General features: G+C 38.7%; 1 protein-coding gene across 2 annotated transcripts in view; it reads right to left on the bottom strand.

Moving 5' to 3' along the window:
• The window catches only part of C4H4orf50 (chromosome 4 C4orf50 homolog), a 113,069-nt gene extending 89,206 nt beyond the window's left edge, over positions 1 to 23,863 (bottom strand). The window contains exons 1-7 of one of the 2 annotated variants that reach the window (XM_089777800.1): positions 23,207 to 23,863; positions 15,303 to 17,213; positions 12,156 to 12,322; positions 10,241 to 10,379; positions 5,948 to 6,631; positions 1,615 to 1,744; positions 13 to 74 (exon numbers count right to left, since the gene is read on the bottom strand). In XM_089777800.1, the coding sequence (XP_089633926.1) occupies positions 13 to 74; positions 1,615 to 1,744; positions 5,948 to 6,631; positions 10,241 to 10,379; positions 12,156 to 12,322; positions 15,303 to 15,338 (1,218 nt within the window). In that variant the 5' untranslated portion in view covers positions 15,339 to 17,213; positions 23,207 to 23,863. Of the gene's footprint in view, positions 1 to 12; positions 75 to 1,614; positions 1,745 to 5,947; positions 6,632 to 10,240; positions 10,380 to 12,155; positions 12,608 to 15,302; positions 17,214 to 23,206 lie in introns of those variants that run through there. The other variant, XM_075930756.2, reaches the window with a different exon arrangement.
• Between the last annotated feature and the right edge of the window lie 986 nt (positions 23,864 to 24,849).

Below are 24,849 nucleotides of genomic sequence, written 5' to 3'. Positions count from 1 at the left end.
CTTTTTTCTCACCTGTTCAATGTTAGCTAGCCTAGGTTCGTCAACATTTTCCACCAAGGTACTGGAGCTGCGCTCTGAAAATGGTATAAAACATTCTGATGGTAACCCCTTCACATTATTATGCCAGCCTTAGCCACGTTCTGTTACAACAGAACATTTGAACAGGTATAAAGCTACCGAATGAAATATTCTAAGTCACAAAAAATCTGCCCTGAGGCATTAGAATGAAAAATATTGTAACTTCTGTGTATGCAAATCCAATATATGTGCTTAAATCACACACACTTTGATGGACAGATAAACCTGTGTGTTTTCATAAAACATACTAATACATAATATTGCTTCTAATATAGTAAACACATAAACTAGTTGGAAATAGAGTTCATGAAATCAAATCTTTCATAAAATTAGACATCTCAAAAAGATAGTCATTTCAGTGCATATATTGCAATATGGTTTATCACATCCCTATCTTTTTATCCTTCAAATGATTACAAAGTAATTTCCAATGCACAGTAGGCATTACAATGAGAAGAGATATCATCTTGTTCATTATCAACATAACTTTCATTATGTGATTTTTCTTCTATCTAGAAAAACAGTTCCTATAACTGGTTATTTATAAGAAAAGGAGTTTGAAAAAATCAAAGGGTTTACTGTAATATTAATAAATAAAGGTCTAGAAAACATGACCTATGAGGAAAGATTGAAAGAACTGGGTATGTTTAGTTTGGAAAAGAGAAAACTGAGAGGGGACATGCTACTAACTTTCAAGTACTTAAAAGGGTGTTACAAGGCGGAGGGAGAAAAATTATTCTCCTTAACGTATGATAGGACAAGAAGCAATGGGCTTAAACTGCAGCAAGGGAGGTTTAAGTTGGACATTAGGAAAAATTTCCAAACTGTCAGGGTGGTTAAACACTGGAATAAATTTCCTAGTATTGGAGATATTTAAGAGCAGCTTAGACAAACATCTGTCAGGATGATCTAGATGGTACTGGGTCCTGCCGTAAAGGCAGGGGATTGCACTTAATGACCTCTCAATGTCCCTTCCAGTTCTATGATTCTATGAAATTCTTATATAGGGTTTTTCAGTCACAAATGTCAAAGTGCGTTACAAAAGGAGGATTATACATTTTACACAGATGCTAGAGGCTATCGGTGTGATTTTCAAAAATAGCCTACATTTGCTTCTATCGAAATCAGCTGAAAAACTCTTACTGATTCCAGTAGGAACAGCTGAGTACTTTTGTGTGCCAAGTGATCAAGATGCTGATTTTGTAGCTGATCTGAAAGACAGCTCCTCCAGTCACATAACTCACGCAAATACTGTCCTGCAAATTTGGTTCAGCCGTGACTTATAGGGAAATGTGCCTCCTAATGAATTACCCCTACAACTTCTTGTAGCTCCTAGGCTTTCCTCAAATGTCTCACCATCAAATATTACCAAAGTCCAACTCTTTTGAGCTTATGAGATATGTTGCAACCAGAGTTTGCAATAACATGGCACTAGACTAGATACATCCAAACAATCCTTAGACACATGCACACACTCCATCATAATGAAATTCTTCCTTAACTGGTAGAAGATATAAAATAAAGCAAAATTCTTACTTGCTCTTGTATGAGGCTGTTTGGTATGTTGTAGAAAAGATGGAGTTTGACTAGCTTTGTTTCTGGCTGGATCCAAGACTGCTTCCCACTTCTGATTTAGCTGCTTATCCTGAAAGCACAGGTCTCCATTCTTAATGAAAAAAAGGAGAAAGGAAGAGGAAAAATAGTGTAAATAAAACAACTTTTAGTACAGTGCATCACAAACTGCTGCACAATTTTCTTTATTGCATTTCTTAATTTTTTCCCCAATACTAATTACTGCCTCCCAGCCAATCATACTTTAAAACAATTTTTTTTCTATAGCACCTTCCATCTAATGTTTTTGGCATGCTTCATATTAGCCCAAATTTATGCTACGGCACATAGCAGGGAAAGAACATACCCAAAGCTGTGCCTTAGTATCCTAAAGTATTGTTTCATGTGAAAATAATTCTTATTAATATTTTACAAAAGAGGAAAAATATAACCACCGATTCAAAAAATGACACATGGTGCTGTCTGACATGGCATTTAAAGGATCCATCAAACAGAAAAAAATATGCCGTGTAAAAGAATCATGAACGAATTTAGAAACACTTCACACACTGAAGGTTACCAATAGCTCTGCTCCTGGGCTTGACATCTTCCTACAAGACAAGGCTATATATCAGTTCCAATCAAAAACTTGTAAAAAAAGGAGTTATTAATGTGGGAGAATGTAGGAGAAAGAATGGCCTTATGGCTAATGCAGTGGAGTGGGACTCAGAAAATGTTTTATTCCTGTGTGATGTTGGGCAAGTCACCTAACCTGGTTTCCCGTGGCACCATCTAATCCAGCCCAATGGAAACTTTTAGGACTTCCAGTTTAACATCTGGAAACTGATGAGGGCCCTGAGCATTTAATGCTGATAAAACATTCCCTTGGCTTCTTGTACTCCCCTGTTTATTTACTGCAGTATAAAATGGGCTTTTCAAACCCATAAATTGGGGGTGGGGAACCTCTGGCGTATGGGTTGGATGAGGCCTACTGCTTAATTTCATTCAGCCTGCTGCAAATCTCTATGCTACAAACTGGAAGCCCCAGCATATCCCTTCAGCCCCCGTACGCAGGGGCAGTCAGGGAAGCCCTTGCTCCAGCACCCACACCACAGCTCCCTTTGGCTGGGAGCTGTGATTAATGGAAGCTGAGGGGCTAGAACCTATGGGTAAGGGCAGTGCAGACCATGTAGAACTGCCTGGGTCAGTTGCAGAGGTTACTTTCAGGAGTAGTTCAGGGCTACGGCAGGCAGGGAGCCTGCCTTAGCCCTGCTGCATCACTGACCAGGAGCTGCTTCAGATAAGCACCTTTGGGCCAGAGCCCATACTCCAAGCCCCCTGCCTTAGAGCAAAACCCCCTCCTGCACCCTAACTCCCTCACAAATCCTGCACTCCCACTCCGAACTCCCTACCCCAGATTGGAACTCTCTCCCTCCACCCAACTCCCTCCCAAACCCGACATCCCTACCCCAAACACTTTGTCCCCAGTTTGGAGCCCACTCTTGCACCCCTTCTCTGAGCCTCTGTACCCTTCTGCAGGGGTAGAGCCCTGAGCAAGGGAAGACCCGAGCCTCGGCACCGCCTACCCACTTCCGCTGCAGGACTGTGTGTAGCCTGCAAATTATTTTTGTATTGTGGGTCAGCAGCCCCTGATAGGAAAAAGGTTCCCCAGCCCGGCCTAAATTGATGGGTTATGGTGCTGATTCATTGAATGAAGGGGTATGACCAGATTCTCCACTAAGAAGCGGCTCCACTTTCCTTCCCCTTATGCTCAGGAGCAGGTTGACATTCTGGCCATCACTTCCTTCTGCTGAACCATTTTGTCATCTTACACTGACCTGCTCAAACAATGTCAGCATATTGATCAATGCTGTCCTTATCAATGGAATGTATTTGTCATCTTTGTGCCTGTCTTCTTCTACTCTTCTCTAGACAATAAAGAAAGCCAAATATATGCTTATGGCGTAAAGATTTTATTTGCTTATTTTTTATGTATCTGCCCACAATTCAGATATGTGTTACAAGAGACAGTTGCATATGCTCCACCAACACCCTATACACATTTGCCCAACCTTTTAAAGCAGCGTCCTTAGGATAAGGTACTATTCTGTTTTTCTATCAAGGTGCTTATAATGGAACACATCACTAGAGTATCTGAAGGCTGCCCAAGAGATAATTGGTGTGTAGAGCTACAGTGCAAGGTAATTAAAGCCCCTGTTATAAGTTCAAACACTATAACACCCAAACATAGCACAGGGCTACAGCACATTACTTCTTTAGATTCTCAGTGTGAGTTGAGATTCTGCACACTAAGCCAGATCAGCCCCTAGTTATTGTATGTCACTGTCTCCACAGGACTTCTTGGCAAGTGATAACTTGCACTGAGACAAAGAAACAAATCCACATTGCCCCTGGCCAATGTGAGGCACCATCTCCACAGAAAATAGACTTCACTCTCTTCTTCAGCTATGTACCTAACTTTATTAGCCTAACAGCGCCACAGTTATGCAAAGGTAAGGTACAGTATTCCAACTCCCTACTCAGGCAAAATTCCTATTGGCCTTGTTATTTAGAAAACACAGGACTTTCGTGGTCCTAAATTAACACTGGATTCACTGAAGAATTAGGGAGAAGGTCAACAAAATCAGATGTCTCAAAAAAGTCACTATTCTACTGAACACTGAGAAGTAAGAATTTTCTTGTGAAATTAATCAGCTGATTACAGTAGCCATAGGACAAGAGAAATCTCATTATTCTACAGAATGTGTAAAGGCATGTTAACTTCTTGTCAGGCACAAACTGCAAAGGTGGTTCTTCAAAGGAAGAAGAAAATTGAGCATTATTATGTCTTACTAATAAAGCTGTGAAGGCAGCCCATGTAAGTCCAGAGATAAGGCATCAAAAGATCAATTAAGTTTTCTTTTTATACATTCTGAAATGTACTTAATAAAGCTGGAAAAAGTTGTGGGCTGTTTCTCAGGCAGCTTCAACGTCTGTGATTAACACTAGCAGAAAACCAAATCAAATACCTTAACAGCTTTATAAAGATTTTTTCCAGCCTCAATTTTCCAACATGTTGTGGCAGACTATAATGTCCTACCTGGACAAACATTATTCAATTAAGTTGTTGTATTAAAAAATCAAATGTGAACTTGCATAGAACTTCCAGAGCAGGAAGACAGAATTCATGCCATCACTCAGAGAGATGAGGAACCTCAAAAGGCTTTTTAGGACAATGGTGTACAGTGGACATCATAGGAGAGGGGTCTTTCGTGGGCTGCCACTTCCTGCAGCTCCCATTGGCCAGGAAAAGCTAATGACAGCCCCTGGGAGTGGCCATGACTGTGGATGCTCAGGTAAACAAAGCATCTTGCGGCTCGCTAATCGCTTACCCTCACAAGCCACAACCTGAAGTTTAAAAACCTGTCCTGGGAAATACCTGGGTGAAGGGAGGACAAATGACACACTTCAAATGCATCCTTCTGAAACTAATTCCAGGAGAGAAAAACCAATTATCTATTAATTACTTGATCCTGGGAACTCCAAATCAAAGACCCCTATGTTGTATGAAGGGCAGACTAAATATGTCACATGTGTGCTGTTCCAACCTGAGATGAACTTGAAACTACATGGAAAACCCTTGGGTGGCATTTTGAAGGATTGTTCTTTCCTGAGCCCATATTTGGATTAGAGTAACACTTAGAAAGTTTATTAGCATGTTTGTACGTTTTTTTTATTATTATCTCCAATATGATTTCTCCATAGTGCTTTTACCTTAAAAATAAAATAGGCTTGCACAGGAAGTTCTGGATGGTAACCTCCAGCTATGAGCAATCAATCTGGTACTAGTCTCTGAAGGGAAGGCAAAAGCAGCTTCCTTAGATAGCCTGGCCTGAGTCAGAATAACACATAGAAAACTGTTCTGCCTGGAGATACTCTATTCATATCTCCCTTCTCTACCTACTTTAAATAAGCAATCCCTCCATGGCATGCTTCATTGTCCATGTCTGAGTGCCTCTCTGTCCTTCTAATAATGTACCAATGTAGCAACATATTGTCTTTCAAGTTTCTCTACCTTTTACTCTCCCTTATAATGTAAAATATCACTATAAGGTACAGTGTAGCAGCACTAAGCAACAGAGTGATGCTTCCCACTCAAATAGAAATGGTAACAAGTTATCCTGCCAGCCCAGTGCAGTCAAAGAGACACAAGCACAGTGAGGCAATTTTTAAACTTTAAACACGTAGCACTCTATATCAAACTCACTAAGAGATAAAAGATAAAATGTCAATCACATTCTGTATTACATTCACTTACCCAGTTACCACTGACAGCTTTATTTTCTCCACTTTCCCTTCCTGCAGTCCATGGTTCCCTTTCTGCTTCTTTTGTTCCCAGTTTGTCCTTTAAAGTGCTGTTTTCTTTCACAAGTTCCCCCACTTGTTCTTGAAAGCTGATCTCAGACAATTTCAGCTCATAAACATGACAGCACGATTCCTCTAGTTTCCTTGCCAGGAAGCCTTTGTTGTACTGAAGTTTAGCTAGTAGGTCTGCTTGTTCTCTATTTTCGCTTTCTTTGTCCTGTAACCTCTTCAGATTTTGCTGCAGTATCTGTAGGTTGCTTTTCATATAATGATCCACATCTTCAATGAGAGTTTTTATTTTAGTTACAGCCACACCAAAATGCAAAGACCCCTGAATTCCATTGAATGCAGCTTCCAGTTTGCATCGTAGATATTGTACAATTCCTTCTCCTAGCTCAGAGAACAGAAAAGCTGTAGTGGCATTGAGTTCTAGGACTTCCTTTTCCAGCCTCAACACACTACCCTGAAGAGACAGCTCCCGTTCTCTCAATATTGTTGTTTGCTGCTTCTGCTTTTGTTTGTAGTGTTCAAAATAGGCTGATAGACTCTTTACTTCCTCCTCTTTTATCTTCAACTGGTCCTGAAGTCGCCACAGCTTTTCTTTTTGCTTTCTTTCTGCCTTTTCTTGCTTTTGAACCTGCAAGTTTCAGGGATTAGTATGGGAATGAAAACAATAGGCAGATCCATAATTCAAAATCTCTTTTCACAATAATTTTCCTTTTCTTAATTTGCCCATCTCTTCTGAACCATTATTTGGCCAAAGGACAGGAATAATATGAACAAAAACTTTTTGGAAATCAATATGACTGCATGTTGTGGAAGTCAGAAGCTATATTGCTCATAACTTCAGCCACCATCAAAACATCTTAATTAAAAAAGAACATGTCTTCTTTCATATTTAATATTTTAGTTCATTTTGCATAACCTATATGCAACTCATCAACTGAAAATGCATATAATTGGTTCCTAACTATGGAACATATTACTGCAAGATTTGTACTGAAGTAGCGTCCAGAGGTCACAATCAGGTTGTTCATCCCACTGGGTTAGATGTTGAAACATATATGAAAAAAACAGTTTCAGTCCTAAAAAAAACTTACAATCTAAGAAAACAAGGGACATATGAATTGAGGCAGTGCAGTGAAATATACAAATCAGAATTTGTATTCATAGGTCAGTTAACCAATTTGCCCTTTAATGTAGCCATAATAAATTAGCTCAGTTATTGTGGGGCCCCTGGAAATGTAGGAGCAATATGAAAGGGCAACAGGCTTTATTAGTCAGATCACAAAGCATGTTCCCCATGTAAAGGGATAGGAATAGTTTTCATTTTCAGATTAACATTGCACTTTACATGAATTATGGATTGTCATAAAAAGTCCAAATGTGCCATATGAAAAAAAAGAAACATTTCTTGTTTTATTAACTAGTCTTGAACCAACTAAATGTTAACAAACAACATAATGCAAATTGGGAATTTTTCAGCCGATTCTGAAGTACACAGAAGGTCTGATGGAGGTATTTGCAATATCCCACTAAGCAGTTTCAGCTCAGTTTTTTTACCTTCTCATCTATTGATTTCTAAGGGGTTTAGAGATGAAGCCAAAGCAATGAGATTAACATTAGGCACGAAAGTCACAGTGTCAGACAGACTATTAGGCTTAATGAAATTACCATCTGATGAAAGAATAGGAACTGTTTAGGACAGTGGTAGACAACATGTGGCCTTTCTGGGATTCTGGGTGTGGCCATGAGACATTTTGTTTACATTTGTAAATATGGCATCAGAGTGATCAGTATTGGAAAATCATGATGGGAAGGGACACCAAAAGAAAACTGGAGTTATGTAAGCTGGGAAAATGGAAGATGAACTACTGATTGAAGCTTCAGGGGGTAGCCGAGTTAGTCTGTTACAGGAAAAAAAACAGCAAGCAAATGGTCATATAGCACTTTATAGACTAACAAAACATGTAGATGGTATCACGAACTTTCGTGGATACAGCAACTGTTGATTGAAGTAACAGGATTGAAGCTGAATCAGAAAACATAATTTGTGTACAGTACTTGAGAAGTAAACATAGAGCAATCAGATGGAGAGTTATGGAATGGAAAAGAAGAATCTAATGTGCATGGATGGGTAGTGAAAAAGGGGTCAGGAGTACTATGGGGACTGGCAATTAAATAATAAATTGAAAGGAAAAACTTAAACAATGAATGGTCCTGCTGACAGAAGGATGCAGATTAGGCACTTCAAAAGTGCAGATGAGCCCAGGATTTAAATATCCCAGGCTTCATTTGCATACTCACGTTTGGGCGTTGTGCCGATCACACGCCCTTTCGAAAGTGAAAGTAAAGTCTAGCCACGGCTCTGCCGACAGTGGGGAGCTTTTTCGGCAGATCCTGTACTTCTCAAAAAATGTTGGCAGAGGGGTGTAGTTTAGACACACCCTTAGAGACTAACAAAAAAAGTAGATAGTATCATGAGCTTTCGTGAGCACAATCCACTTTTTCAGATGAATTGTACTGATATATATTTTTAAATATCCATAGAGCTTATTACTACTGTATTTAATTGCAATAATACCTACTATGTGCTAGGCATTTTTTAAACACTCCAGGTGTATCTAGACTGGCAAGATTCTGCACAAAAGCAACTGCTTTTGCGCAAAAACTTGCCAGCTGTCTACACTGGCTGCTTGAATTTGCGCAAGAGCACTGATGTTCTAATGTAAGAATTCAGTGCTTCTTTCACAAACACTTTGATGCTCTCGCTCAGGGATAAGCCCTCTTGTGCAAGAATACTTGTGCAAGAGGGCCAGTGTAGACAGGCACCTTAATTTTTTGTGCAAGAAAGCCCAATGGCTAAAATGGCCATCGGACTTTCTTGCACAAAAGCGTGTCTATACTGGGCACGGATGCTTTTGCGCAAAAGCACTTTTTTCACAAAAGCATCTGTGCCAATCTAGACGCTTTTTTGCAGAAATACTTTTAACGGAAAAACTTTTCCGTTAAAAGTATTTTCGCAAAATCATGCCAGTCTAGATGCAGCCTCCATGTTTCACAGGGCTGAGGGTCAAAGGACAGACAAGTAAACTGACATTACGGGAATGGGAATGAAAACAACAAAGGGCAAATGAAATATAAGCCATTTATTTCTATCCTACTGAAGGATGACTTGCATGTGGATAGGGGATTGGCTTTGCAGCGGAGCTTAGGCAGATCAAACCACCCATAGTAGGTCACATGAAAGTAGGCAGGGAGGTGACAATGTGAGATGCTGAATAAAAGTCAGACAAAGCCAGGAGAGTACTGGCAGAGGATAACAGCACATGGGCAGAGCTAAGTAGAATTTGAAAGGCAGAGACAAGAAGCTTACATTGAATGCAATAAGGTAGCCAGTAGAAATGTACAAAATGGGGAGTTCCATGATCAAATCAATGGGCAAGAATGATGAGGCTAGCAGCTGCATTTTGTTTGAGAAGGACAATAAATATGGTTAAACTTAAAAAAACAACAAATAATCTCTAGCAGCATCTTAAAGACCAACAAAACATGGTTGGCAGGCTGAAAAGAGGCTGTTGCAGTACTGAGAGACATCACTTCATGTCTCTTTATACCCTTCAGACCAGTGGCTAGGTTACCTGCCTGGGGTTTAGGAGACCAGGTGTGAACTCTCTCTAGAGCATGGACTTCAACTCAGATTTCCCCTCCTCCTCTAGTGGGCACCCTAACTATAAGGCTCTTCTGGAATGGGCTCTCTCAATTTCTCCTGCTGAAGCTGTTCCATTTTGTGTCAAAATTCTTTAGGCCTAAGAGAGAAAAAACAAGCCATGCAACTTTAACTCAGACTACTTTACTGCAGATTTGGATATACTCAGGAGCTAATATAATCAGGAAATTTAGTTATGAGACTGGAAAAAGCAGGATGGACCTGTGGAGAAAGAAGATGCTGGCCTGGACATCTGGGGCAAGGGAGAAGGAGGAATCAAAAATACCGCTGAGATTGTAAACATAAGTGATGGGATGATGGTGGTGACAGCAGTGACAGAAAAGAGGGGAAGTGGAAGGAGCTCTGCTCCATTTATATCCAGTTTAAGATGACAAATGATCGAGGACATGCCAGCCAGACAGGCCAAGCTACAAGAACAGATGGAGAGAGACAATTTAGTGGTGGATATATTGATTTGCAAGTCATCTGCATGAAGATAAGCTAAAACATTTCATTTAAACAATATACCCAACTTACCAAATCTGTCAGCTCCCCCTGAACATTTCGGAGCTTCCCTTTAACACGTAGGTTTGCGTTTTCTATCTGCAGTAGTTTTGCGTTCAGTTGGTCGACTGTTTCGAAAAGTTTCTTCTGTGACAGCTGCAGCTCCTTTGCTCTACAGTATTGAAACACAGGATGGCTTCCGAATCAATACACCACAATATTGTTTCTAGAGAAATAATCTATCATCTGTTCTCTATTTACACTCTTTTCCCTCTCCGCAGTAACAGTAATGAATACTACAGTGATACACAATAACTCATAACTGTTCACTGATAACGAATTATCAATTACTTATGAAGTGTTTCTATGAGTGTAGCACATTTCACTGGAAACTCTCAATGGCCTTTATGGGCAATACTTTATCGTAAACGTATACATTGCTATCTTTCTCTTGGATGCAGGGGCGCACAATGAGGAAAAGATAAGCAAATAGAAGCATTTCATTAGTGGTTTATGGTAGTTTATTGTGGTTTACAAAGTGAACACCTAACATAGTGGGGCACACTTAGTAGTCAAAAGGGCTGTGGTTATCTGAGAACAGGATTCTGCTAGACCAGTGAACGTAAATGTTACCATCAGCAACAGTAACATCATATACTCCTCCTATTTAGAAAACCAGTTAAGTACCCCACCATGAGTTATGCTGGCTTAATGCAAACATAGCTCCCTGTAACATTTCTAATAGGGCATCTTTCAACATCAGACGCCGCTATGTATAAAACCCATCTACTTTGGGTTTTGGCAATAAAGCTTAGATTTAGCACACAATATGTTTGTTTCCTTGTTAGTAATCACTTTGTAATGAAGACTCACAATGTGGGAGCCAATTTAGACTTCTCCCTCTCATCCAGGACATATCAAATCTCCACATTCTAAACACTTCTCAAATTCAAATCTCCCTCCCTTGTGGAAAAAATGTTTTTTCTAGTCTCTTATCTCCTGTCTTAAACAACATAGCTTCCTTTTCATCAGCTTTAAAAATACTCACCTCACCTTCCAGCCTGGTTCTGCCTTAAACCTTGACTCCTTGTTATGGTGTCCCGCAATGACGTCCCATTCCTCTCCTCTTCTCAATCCCATATCCATACACTTATACCATACTATATACTGTGTGAAAGGTCCTCTCTATGGACTATATACTATATACCATACTGTGTGAAAGGTTCTCTCTCATCTAGTATGCCAAGTCACCAAACTCTTCTTATTCAAGTTTCTCTTGGATATCCCACTTCTTCCACCAAGCATATGTTTAAAATAATTATACAGTCGCTTTTCAAACAATCTCACAAAATCTTCCTTTTCTCTAGATTTCTCTGTACACTCTGAGATCTGCAGGCCACAGATTGCGTTGTATAGGCCAACAGAGTTTTCAAAAAAATGAATAAAATATATTGATATATTCAATTGTCTTTGAATCTATGTATATATTTCTACTTCGTCTAGCTTTACTTTAAATAATATATTGTCATACATCAAGAACTATTAATGTAGCGCAGCTGGTGCTTAATGGAGTCATTAGTTTCAGCAACACTGTTACTTAGGACAAGCAGACTAAATTTTATCTAGTTTCTGAAACACTCATATTGTCTGACAATGCTAAAGCACAATTACAAATGTGCATAATATACATGAACCATTTTTTATCCCAAAATTAACCTTTCACTTTCAAAAAGAGGAAGAAATATAAACTATAGTATGAGGCTATTCAAATAATTCCAGTGGACTTAAATCTATCAATTATGTAATAAAATGAGACTTTGACAATTCAGTCACTCTGCAATCCATATTTTAATTTGTTCTAGAATTGTTCAGCTATATTTTGAAGACAGATAGAAAAACACATATTTTACATACTTTGAAAATCTAAAATGAAAAAAAATCCATGTACCTGTTTCTTAGTGCAGAATTTGAGTTTGCATACTCCTCTAAAATTTCTTTCAGGTTTCGCTCTGACTTTTCCAGCTGTTTTATTCTGAGGTTCAAGGTCTCCGCTTCAGCATTGCTTAGTTCCCTTTCACACTCCTTCGTACTTCCATGCTCTACATCTTCTAAATCCTGGAAAATCCAGGAAGTATCAATTTTAACATTAAGATTCAGAACATCAAATCCTTCATTACTGGGTGCTCTAATACAATAACAAAATTCTTGCCCTCTTTCAGATGAAGGTTCCATGATTAAAAAATATACTTTTTAAGTTTCACCGTATGTAATGCAATCTGAATGTTTATTTTTTTCTGAAGGTGTTTAAGTGCTCTCCTTAGCTTCTGTGAAGCTTAGATGAATGTCTTTTGTAGATACCGAACATGTTTATTATTCATGAGAGAACCACATACATTTCATTAGCACAAAAGTCATCCAAAATGTATGAAGGAAGTTTCAGTTTACAGCAGAAGAGAACTGAATACAAGATATTATGAGTCAAATTCATGGAGGAATTATGCATCACACCTGAGATCGAAATGGACATGATTTTCTGGTAAGCACAGAGAAAGACAATATGAATTACTTTTATGGGTATAAAACGGCTCTTCCACGCCTAGCACAACTGTGTCATTCTTTGGATTGTCTGAATGCAGAAAACAGAGAGCAAGCAGAAGAGGCATTTATTGATCAAAAGGCAAATTCTGAATATTTACAAGAAACATTCAGAATCTTCAATTGATAGTTAAAAGTGAGCAGGGCAAATATGTATTTCTACTTCAGCCTTTATATAATTATGTCCCAAAGTATTTTCTAAACACAAAATGTTACAACAGAGATAAAGTGACTCATATGCAACCAGAGAAACACTGGCTGAAGTATTTGGAGGTATCTTGTAGCTTAAAAAAATGTATTCACAATGAAAGGAAAACAAGAAAGACTTGCTTGCAGGTAAAAGTCTATAGGAGAATGTTTTCAAGATTCTATGAGATGACGCAGATAAATCCACTTATTAAAAGGATTTTAACTCCATATTTTGGATATAATGTTTTGAAAATATATTATTTATACTGTAGAGCCATATTGCCTAGAAGGCGGAGTGTTATTGTGCTAAACACTGTACAAACATATAAACAAAGAGATGGCCCCAGCCCAGAAGAGTTTATAGTCTAAATATAGGCCCTACTCCAAGTAGATTGTAAATGTTCCTGCACCCAACACAGGCGCCCACTAACATCAGTGGGGTTCCATACAGGCATACAGGGTCCTTTGCACATTGTAACAGGCAGGATCAGCATCTTAATCTACAAAGACAATTACCTTACATATTGCTCAAAGTGTGGTTACAGTCTGAGAAATGTTAACATTTGCATCATGGCTTTCTATGTTTACTGCATCATAATGATTTCCTTTTGAAATGTGCCAGGTTTATTAGTAAAAGGGTGTTTGTCTGTTTACTTTCTAACTGCTAGACCTGCAAAACCAACCTGGGCTTTGAAAATTAAGCTTCATTTTTTACTTCATCATCATCAAGAACAGTACTACAAGTTCTTCAGGTCATATTACATCCTTATTTATGCATTTTGTCTTCAGCATAGGCCCATAAGTGACTTCTGCGCAATTCCATTGCCTTTGATAAGTTTGGATAGGTATAACTGACAATGTTCCTATAATAGAAACATATAATAAATGCCAGTAATGGACCTATGCACACTAGTGATTATATATTCATAAATGAAAGCCAAATTAAGAAACTTTTCAATTTGTCCCTTAGTGTCCTGCCATGAAATGTAACTCAAATGGCAACATGAAAACAATGAGTAAAAAGTTCCTAATACAGTATATCATGTATTGTGAAAAATAATCAATGTAAAAATCTATGCATTTGTTTCCATCCACATAATTCCATTAAATGTTCTTGTTGTTAGCTGAATTTCTATTTAGCAATATGAATATAATAAAATCAGATGCAACATATTTAAATAGACATAGCATCATGAAGTGTCTGGCTAAAACAAAGCACCAGTAAGCTTAGAACATTCATGCCTTGGTCCTGTAAAGTATCAGAGGGGTAGCCGTGTTAGTCCTTGGTCCTGTAAGGTGCTGAATAGTCCAATCCCAATCCATCGAAGTACTAAAGCAACTGCTTGAACTTTAGGTACCTGAGTGGTTCTATTAGGTACAACAGAACTACTTTTGCAATTCATGTTAAGCAACTGCTCAAACGCTTTGTTCGACGGAGTCAGAATGTAACAGCCTGTAGTGAGTCAGTGTGGCCTCCCGCTGACCCAGAGGAGGAAACTCTCTCAAAGATCCCTTAGTGGGCAGTGCCTGAACCACCTAGCCCTGACCACAGGAAACAGAAAGGCGGGGACGGAGGTACAGAGAAAGGAGCTCCAAGCTCAGATGAATCTCGGCTGCTGAGCAGGGCAGGACCTTCCTTTGCTGGGCCTGGGGAAGAGCCTCTGCCCTACTCACTAGCCAAGCTTCAACTGAGTTTGGAGCTGCTCTCTTTATACCTCCAGTCCCACCTTTCTGTTTCCTGTGGGCGGGGCTGGATGGTTCTGGCACCGACCACCAAGGGGTCTTTGGGAGAGTGTCCGCCTCTGGATTTCTGTGGTCACTAGAAATAGATTTAATAGATTCTAGGTGTATAGATTCCAGGTGTATAACATTGATATGCTTTGTGACTGTAGTAGATAGGAATGTGATCTTTCTTCCTCTTCTAATTTTTTAATATGAATGTAGTGTATGTGGGGTTGCAAGTTCTCACTTTAGATCAATCATGCAAACTGAGGACAATAAGCACCTTGCAAAGGTACTAAGTGTGGATTCAAGCCTTTTATCTGTAGGAGAATTACAGTACAGGATAATTACAGTAGAATTACCAGCTTCCCACCCATGTGCTTCAGACCTTATCACAGAGAATGTAATGCATTTTTGCCTTGGCATACTTGAATGAACTTCAAAAACCATGAATCCTGTCAGCCCAGCAATAAGACAAGAAAATGCCACAAACTCCAGGAGGAAAATTCCACCTGTATCAGCAGATTCGACTGCTGCAAAATTTAACACATTGATTCAAACAAAAGAATTAAAAGTTATAAAAACAAACCTGTTCTATACTTTCGCTGCTTTGCAATGAGACCATCTCTTGTCCTTCCAGAGCACTTGCCTAACCAAATGCTGAGTGACAGTTTTGTTCTTGTGCTTTTAGTTTTATTTCCAAAGTGGTGAAAAACAGTCAGAGTTTCTGTTCATTTTCTGCATAAAATGCACTTTTTGCAGTGAAGAGGTCTTCTTTCTAAGTTCTATCATGCACTGATGAAGTCTTAATTGATATGAAATTTCTCTATTTTTTAAAAAGACAAATTCTCTAAGCGCTCCAGTTTCTATGTGATTCATGCATTCTTTTGGGGAGCGGGTATTCAGAATTTTCCAGCCTATTTGATCATGCATTTGACTTGCTTGATTCTATATAAATTCAGTTGTGCTTTGTGACATTAGAACAAATCATCTTCCTTCTGTTTAGCTCCCCACATAAACCAACTGTTCTTGTGTAACGGTGAGTTAGCCTCTTAGCGTTTCAAAATTTCTTCTGCAGCTAATCCTGATATCTTTATTTGAAGTCTTAAGTTCTCTGTCTTATTTTATAGCCCAACCAATATCTAGGTGGCTCCTCCTACTCAGAGGCTTCTATTCTTTCACATCCAGTAACCAGCTCCCATCATATACCTTTCCATCTGTTTTTGTCATTATTATATTCATCTTGCTAGAAACAGTGAGAACTACCTCCATTTCCTGATATTGTTTTTCCAGTTCTAAAATAATTCACCATGATTTATTTTCCTTCTTTTGATACTAGGATCTCTGTTGGTGCTCTAATCACTGTCCACCTTTAACAACTGTCCCCATATCCGATTATTTTTCATCATATGTTTTGTTGGCTAGTTCAAATGATCAGTGTCAGCATTTGTTTTTATCTAACTCTGTTGATTGGGGATAATGTCATGTTTATTTCTTTGTGGTTATACTTTGCCCTTTATTTCACCCAGAAGCCCACTGTGTTTCTCTTTGTACTCTCATTCAGATATTTCTTTTACTACTCTGTTCCTCTACTTGCCTACTCCTATGCTGAAATCTTAAATCAATCTCCTTTTACACTTTAAGATATCTTTTACTGTGCTATACTTGTGCAGAGTCATATATTGTGCTCTCCTAAGCTTCTTTTCATCTCAAAGTCATGGATGCTTCCAATGAAATACTTTTAGGTATTTGCTAATATTTTCAAGTGACATTCAAATATTTGATTATCTGATGCAACTTCTCCCCTTTCACTTAATCCAGTGAATCTAGCTCCTTCTATTCCTGCATATTTACCTCTCTGTGTCTCAGTCAACCACTAACTTCTGAGCGCTCCACTTTATCTATTCAGTTGTTTTCTCTAAATAGTAATTTCCTCTTTTTCCCTTATTTGTGTAGTTTCAGATGCTAACAATGTAATGTGAATTTTACCACGGTATGTTTCTAAATCTCCTTTTCCAATTTTGTAGTGTCCCCCCACCCCCAGATATTTACTGACATTTATTGTCAGCATTTAACTTTTATATATGTATATTAAAAAGGAGCTTCTTTATTTTGTCTGTGAAATGCAAACCACCTTTGTTGAAAGCATGCAATATGGAGATACAAAGCACATGGTATTTATAATAAACCATTTGGTAGATAGTAGTTCACAAAGCAGCCAGTAATTGCACTTGATATTTTTTCTTAGTGTTTGATATTTTTTCTTGTAAATTCTGTATAGAGTTTCTTCATGTTCATGGTGTGCTGTTCCTTATCAAATTATTCCAGTTTGAAACTATATCTTTATAAAATTCCTAATTTTAATTCAAATATCTTGCAGCTTGAAATATTATGCAAACTGTTTCATGATAAAATGCACCAATTTAAAGCTGCTCAAATAAATATTTTCTGTTTTTTGCACGTGGATTCAGTTGTTCACTCCATAGGCTCTTTTAATATCCTACAAGATAAAGAGAACATCATAAGTTAAATCCGCTTTGTTTAGAAATGTGTGTTGGCACCCAATCCCAAGCATCCATACATCACAACAACTTTATAAAAAGTAGATGCCCTCCTGTCTTCACAAAAGAAAGCATTAAAGATTGGCATCTCTAAGGGCATCTCTATACAGCAGCATTATTTTGGAATAACTGACATTTCAAAATGACAAAATGGGCACCTACACATCAAGCCATTATTTCAAACTAATGTCAAGCTGGAGGACTTCTTACTCTAACTCCTGTAAACCTCATTTCATGAGGAGTAAGGGAAGTCAAAAGAAGAGTGCTCTTTTTTCAACTTCCTGCTGAGTAGACAGTGCAAAAAGCCAAGTTAAACGATTTCAACTTTAGCTACGCAATTGATGTAGCTGAAGTTGTATAGCTTAATTCAACTTTTGCCCTGCAATGTAGATGTGCCCTAATAGACTCCAATCTTCCCTGCTTGCCTTCAGCATGAGGGCAAGAGTCCTGCTAAAAAGAGTCCTGGGTCAGGTGGGCCAAAACCGGTTGGCCCTGGGGCCAGAGGGATAAGGGGTGCCCTGACGGGAAGATGTGGGGCAGGTTACTGCATGCCCTAGGGGATAGGGCATTTGGGTTCATGGGTTCTAGTCCCGGGTCAGGTGGGCCAAAACCAGTCAGTCCTGGGACAGGAGGGATAAAAGGTGCACCTTGAGGGTAAGGTGGTAGGGCAGCTTCCCACGTGGCCTAGTTAACAGGTTGTAGTTCTGTTAATATAAATAAGATTTGCCTAACACACAAAGGTTATATTCCTATATCAATATAGTTAAAGTGGAACAACTTCTCTAGGGCAGATGTAATATCATTATTATAAATGTGCTTATATCAGTATAGCTTATTCCTGTATGGGAAGGGGAATAAGTAATACCTATATAACGCATCTTTATACCACTATGAATGTATCCACACTAGAGACTGTACCAGTATTACTACAGCAGTTAAAAAATAACTCAACCCCTCTAACTGGCATAATTTTACTGCTACACAAATTATGTGCAGATCAGGCCTAGACCTAACTAGAATTGACCAATACTTTTTTTAAATTTTCAAAATTGCAATACATATTTGGTGACTTTTTAATTTTTTATTAAAATTGTTGTATTTTACTAGCATTTTCTAAAATTTGAAATGTTGCTTTTTCGTTATTTTTTGGGGAAAAAAATGTTCAACATTTTGTGACTAGCTACAGTACAGAATGGGCTAAACAAAATCAGATGAAGCTTTCCTAATGAAAATGTTTTGGGGGTTGCTTTTATTCTAATACTCTACTTGCACTCCCCCATGCAAATGATCTTTTTCTTTTAGCCTTTACATTCTCTGAGACTGAAAAACTCAGCTCAAACAGGGCTCAGGCAAGCCACATGCCAACAGATTCTCTACTACTCCTGACAGTTCCTCTCCATAAGACTTTACTTGGGCCATGGCAGAGGATAAGAATAACTTCTTTGCCTCACCACAACATGGGACTATACTCTCATCAATATGAGATGAATTCCACATGGATGTTTTAGCCTGCTTCCTTATTGCTTTATTACTTGCAGTCAACCAGCATTCATGGACACCTGCAAGGGCAACTAGGGAGGCAAGAAAAAACACTGAGCAACTATATGGAGAACACAGGATATATTCTGTGGATAACATTGTTTAATATTGGAACAGGATAACATTGTTTAATATTGGAAAGGTGGTGTTTCAACTTCAGCTTTGATTTTTCTTTGGTCTTTTGATTAATCATCTCAGCAAGACTAGCTCACTTACATCAAGCCAACAAATAGTGTTTGAATACATTGTGTCCATCAGTACTATTACTTTAGGGAAGATCAATAAACAACTTAAGAAACATGTAAAATACAAAATGTATATAGTATTTCAACAGATTTAAGGTCCCGAACGAAGAGCCATTAGTAAAATGGAAAGACAGTCACTGACCTTATTGAGAGTCAAAAAGTTCTTAGTAGAGAACAGTCAATATTAGAATGAGTAACAAATATACAAAAGTTCCCAGTACCACAATGTGCAGAAGAACTTGCTCAGGTTCAAACTTATATCTCAACATAAGCCAAATATGATAGTAATATTTCAGGGAGGACCATTACATTATCATCCCCCCCCCCTCTTGCAAAGTGATGTGAAAGCATGGCTATCAAAGCCTTGCACTTGAAAGATGCTGACTATTGCCAACTCCCAAGGAAGTCAATTTCCATCAATGGAGTTCACAAAATATCCAGATGCAGGAAAAGAAAAAAAACGTGCCCACCTGTCTTTTGATTGCAAGCCATGCTGAGCATTCAGTTTCCATTAACTTCAATGGGATTAGTGGATTCTCAGCACCAGTCAGAATAAGCCAGAGAACAGAAGATGTGGTTCATAGAATCACAGAATCATAGAACACCTTGACTGGAAGGGACCTCGAGAGGTCATCGAGGTTGACTTCATGCTGGAAACAGACACTATACCAGGGAAATCTGACTCCTGACATAACAGAACTAAATTCAACCCCTTTGACTCTATTAAAAGAGTTGGGCTACGTCTACACTGGCCCCTTTTCCGGAAGGGGCATGTAAATTTCACGAGTCGTCGTAGGGAAATCCGCGGGGGATTTAAATATCCCCCGCGGCATTTAAATAAAAATGTCCGCCGCTTTTTTCCGGCTTTTAAAAAAGCCGGAAAAGAGCGTCTAGACTGGCCCCGATCCTCCGGAAAAAGTGCCCTTTTCCGGAGGCTCTTATTCCTACTTTGAAGTAGGAATAAGAGCCTCCGGAAAAGGGCACTTTTTCCGGAGGATCGGGGCCAGTCTAGACGCTCTTTTCCGGCTTTTTTAAAAGCCGGAAAAAAGCGGCGGACATTTTTATTTAAATGCCGCGGGGGATATTTAAATCCCCCGCGGATTTCCCTACGACGACTCGTGAAATTTACATGCCCCTTCCGGAAAAGGGGCCAGTGTAGACGTAGCCTTTGTTGTTTAACCAAAGAAAGAATTACAGCTATTAGACTACTCCAGTCCAAACCCTAATGAAGTAAAATGGAGTCTTTCAGTTAACATCAATGGGGTCAAGACCGAGGATCTACCAAGACTCTTCTGCTGCCTGCAGCAATGTTTTATTTCTTGACTTGATTAGATAGAAGATTCCCCACAATCTTGTGCCAAACAAAGACATTGAGAGGAGTGCACTAAGTTTATCTGACTAATGTGTACTATCAATTAGAAACTTACAGTGCCAAATTACAGGTATCAGTAGAGATGGTTTTGGAACAGACTAATAAATTAAACAGTAATAAGTCACGAGGACCAGATGGCATTCATCCAAGAATTCTGAAAGAGCTCATATGAAATTGCAGAACTATGAACTGTGATACGTACATTATCTTAAATAAAACTTCCATACCAGAAGATTTAATAGAATAATAGAACACTAGAACTGGAAGGGACCTCGAGAAGTCACTGAGTCCAGTCCCCTGCCCTCATGGCAGGATCAAGCACTGTCTAGTCCATCCCTATAGATGTCTATCTAACCTGCTTTTAAATATCTCCATAGATAGAGATTCCACAACCTCTCTAGGCAATTTATTCCAGTGTTTAACCACCCTGATAGGCAGGAAGTTTTTCCTGATGTCCTAAACTTCCCTTGCTGCAATTTAAACCCATTGCTTCTTGTCCTACCATCAGAGGCCAAGGAGAACAATTTTTCTTCCTCCTCCTTGTCACATCCTTTCAGATACTTGAAAACCACTATGATGTGCCCTCTCAGTTTTCTCTTTTCTAAACTAAATAAGCCCAATTCTTTCAGTCTTCCCTCAGAACTCATGTTTTCTAGATCTTTAATCACTCTTGTTGCTCTTCTCTGGACCTTCTCTAATTTCTTCACATTTTTCTTGAAATGTGGTGCCCAGAATTGGATATAATACTCCAACTGAAGCCTAATCAGCACAGAGTAGAGTGGAAGAATGACTTTTTGTGTCTTGCTCACAACACTCCTATTAATGCATCCTTATTGAATTTCATACTATTTATCTCAGACCATTTCTCCGCTTTGTCCAGATCATTGTGAATTTTGACCCTCTCCTCCAAAGTGGTTTTAACCCCTACTAGTTTGGTATCATCTGCAAAATTAGTAAGTGTACTCTCTATGCCATCATCTAAATAGTCGATGAAGATATTGAACAGAATTGGTCCCAAAACAGACCCCTGCGGAACCCCACATATTATGCCCTTCTAGTAGGATTGTGAATCATTAATAACTACTCTCTGAGAATGGTTATCCAGCCCGTTATGCACCCACCTTATAGTATCCCCATCTAGGTTGTATTTCCCTAGTTTACTGATAAGGTCATGTGAGACCATGTCAAATGCCTTACTAAAGTCTAGTTATATCACATCCACCACTTCTCCCTTACCCACAAGGCTTGATATCCTATCAAAGAAAGCTATCAGATTGGTTGGACATGATTTGTTCTTTACGTCAATACTAGCTGTTACATAATACCTTATTATCTTCTAGATGTTTGCAGATGAATTCCTTAATTACTTGCTCCATTATCTTTCCTGGCACAGAAGTTAAACTGACCGGTTTGTAATTTCCTGGGTTGTTCTTATTTCCCTTTTTATAGATGGGCACTATATTTGCCCCTTTCCAGTCTTCTGGAATCTATCCCAACTTCCAAGATTTTTCAAAGATGATAGCTAAAAGCTTAGATACCTCCTCTATCAGTTTCTTGAGTATTCTAGGATGCATTTAATCAGAACCTGGTGACTTGAAGACATCTAACTTTTCTAAGTGATTTTTATCATCATCTTTTTTTATTTTATCTTCTAAACTTACCCTCTTCCCACTAGCATTCACTGTGTTAGGCATTCCTTCACCATCAGACTTCTTGGTGAAAACCAAAACAAAGAAGTCATTAAGCACCTCTGCCATTTCCAAGTTTCCTGTTGTTGTTTCTCTCTCTTCCTGTATCTGGATCTTTGGAGATCATCCATAGATACAGATAAGGATTCCAAAATGCTACTGATAGATGCATTAAGATGTTTGATAATGAAGCCTGGCCAAAAAAAAAAAAAAAGAAAAATCCAATGGGTCACAGTTCAGCTCTGTTGCCCCTGCTAAAGAGGAAAGGTAAGCTATCTACTGCTACACATGGACCAAATTACATTCCCATTCACTTTGTCTCAACTCTCTTATTTATTGTGGAGGGGTTGGGATGAGAGTCAATGCTCAGATTACTGGTGGTCCCGTCCTAGCCACCGGCATGTGAAGTGATCAAGCAACTCAATGGTAGCATTCTCCTCTTACATACAAACTGGTGATGAAATACAGAGAAAGAGAGAACTAAAGAGCTGCCTTTTACCCCTTTCCCTTGTGAGGGTGTTCAAGGCAGGGCTTTTGTCGGTTTGCTTTACAACCTTTATACCACATGGTAAAATTTCATTTTGTCTTGCTGAGACGCACACAGGTGGTTTTTCTCTAAGCAAAAGTGTAAATGTTGAAATTTTTAGGGCACCCTTATTTTCAGGCTGTAAAAAGTTTGAGGAAAAGAGAGCTAGAGAGTGACTAAATAATACTTTTTAAAATTTGTGGGCCTTTGGTTTTAATGCCGGGAGGTTAAGAGATAGACACCAACAGCATAGTCAGACACTTCAAGGAAAGTAACCTGTTTTTGTAGAAGTGTTAAGCTCTAGCAAACCCACTGAAGTCAACAAGAGCAGCAGGTGCTCAGCATTTTTGAAGGGTGGTTAAATTTATGTACCCAAGTCAGTACATAGGAATCACATTTTAGACAGCTTGGTTTAAATGTGTCGGTTGTCATTGTATCTCTTCAGGTAGGCATTGATATGGCACTCTTCACTATGGTCCTCTGCACCCTGCAAAGAAGAGTCTCAAAATACAGCAAGATCGAACAACCAGATATTAGTGCATAAAATATAAAGGATACCAACCACAGTTCTTGGCTCAGGAGTGTCATCAAGGCCACACAATGAATGCTAGTGAGAAAAACAAAAAAAGGAACAAAAACTATAAAATAAGATCAAAAGAAAATGAGAAAAAAAAAGAAAAGAAAAAAGAAGTAAGACATGTAATAAGGAATTCAGTGACATTATTTTACAGTAGCTATCCCCCTTTGAATTGACTTGAAAAGGATTTACAGCGTACTGGAGTTTTTGTTCTGATCTTACACTGAAAATAGATGGCAATATGTACAATTCAGAACTTGATGGCAACTTTGCAAACTGCCACACCCAAAGTTTATGGACTCTAAATCTAAGGAATATGAGCCTTGGCAATGACACCTGAGCACACACTGAAAGTTATTTATGTTTTTAAGTGCTTTCCTAATTCAGGGTCTGTATAGTCAGAGGTACAAATGAATAAAAGTAAAGGTGAAAAAAATTAATTATGGTAACAGGTTGGTACACGCTTACACAGGAAATAGCCCTGAAATATAATTTGATTGAATACAAAATCTTTGATATATATTTTTCTCTACTTTTAAAATATTTCTGGAGTCTCTTCATTGTTAAGTGGTCAGGTGGCATTCCATAACATTGGTGAGCATAACCCGTAAGGAAGTAGACAGATTGGCTGAAGAACCCAAAGCATAAAAATGCTAAATGAAAACCAGAAACTTAAGTGACAAAGCAACTTACCCCCCAATGACACATTTCAGGAATTACTAATGTACCAAATTCATTAAACTTTGTGTCATCTGTATGCACAAATTACTCTGCATTCATTGACATGATAAATCTCCAAGACAATAATGAACTAGAATTGATGCCATTCATTGATTCACTGAGTGCTTGACCTTCTCTAGGAGCAGTCAAATGTGGAATTTAATCGATCTCAGTAGCCCAGAGGAGGAAGTCAAAATACAATTTAGTGCATGCATACATGTACAAACATCAAAGAGGGTTAGAAATACTACAGCAATGTTATAACTGCAAGTAGTCACTGAAGCAGTGACAGAAGCTGGCGAACACAGAAATAATTCTATAGATAAGAGTGGTCAATCCCTGGCAGTAGCAACCCCATTTTATGCCAGAGATAGGAAGTTCTCCAAAGAAGTTGGTTATCAGTTGGGAAATTTCCTGCTCCAATAATATAACATGGGAACATTAATAAATGGAACCTTCTCCCAACATTCTGTGGAGTAAATGTGCGTAAGCTTTTTTTCTGCAACCTTGTTTGATACTTTCTTTCATTCACTGGTTTGGAGAGTCAGCTTAGAAAACACTCTTCTAAAAACTGCAGTCTCCCTACATCTATTTTATGAAGTACAATTATTTTGTGCCCATGGATTAATAAAATATATTTTTGTCAGAAGATGAGTCTTCATATGAAACATTTGCATCAAGTTCATTCTAACTGTGATAGGGCTTCAGTGGATGGCCAGTCTAGTGGCTAGATTGTTGGTTAGGGCTGTAGAGGGACCCAAACTCCTCCTTTTCCCTCATGTCATGGCCCAGAGTTCTCATTCACTAAAGACTCTAAACAGATAGGTCTTGCTACCAGCCATGCTGGGAGAAGAGTTCACGACCTGTTGTCCTGAACTGTTCCCTCTGCAATCCTTTTGGTTTGAGGT

Source organism: Pelodiscus sinensis, chromosome 4, assembly GCF_052426305.1.
Source record: "Pelodiscus sinensis isolate ZL-2025 chromosome 4, ASM5242630v1, whole genome shotgun sequence".
Classification (NCBI taxonomy): Eukaryota; Metazoa; Chordata; order Testudines; family Trionychidae; genus Pelodiscus; species Pelodiscus sinensis.
Note: the sequence above shows the minus strand (reverse complement) of the source record. Positions and strands in the feature narration are given on the sequence as shown.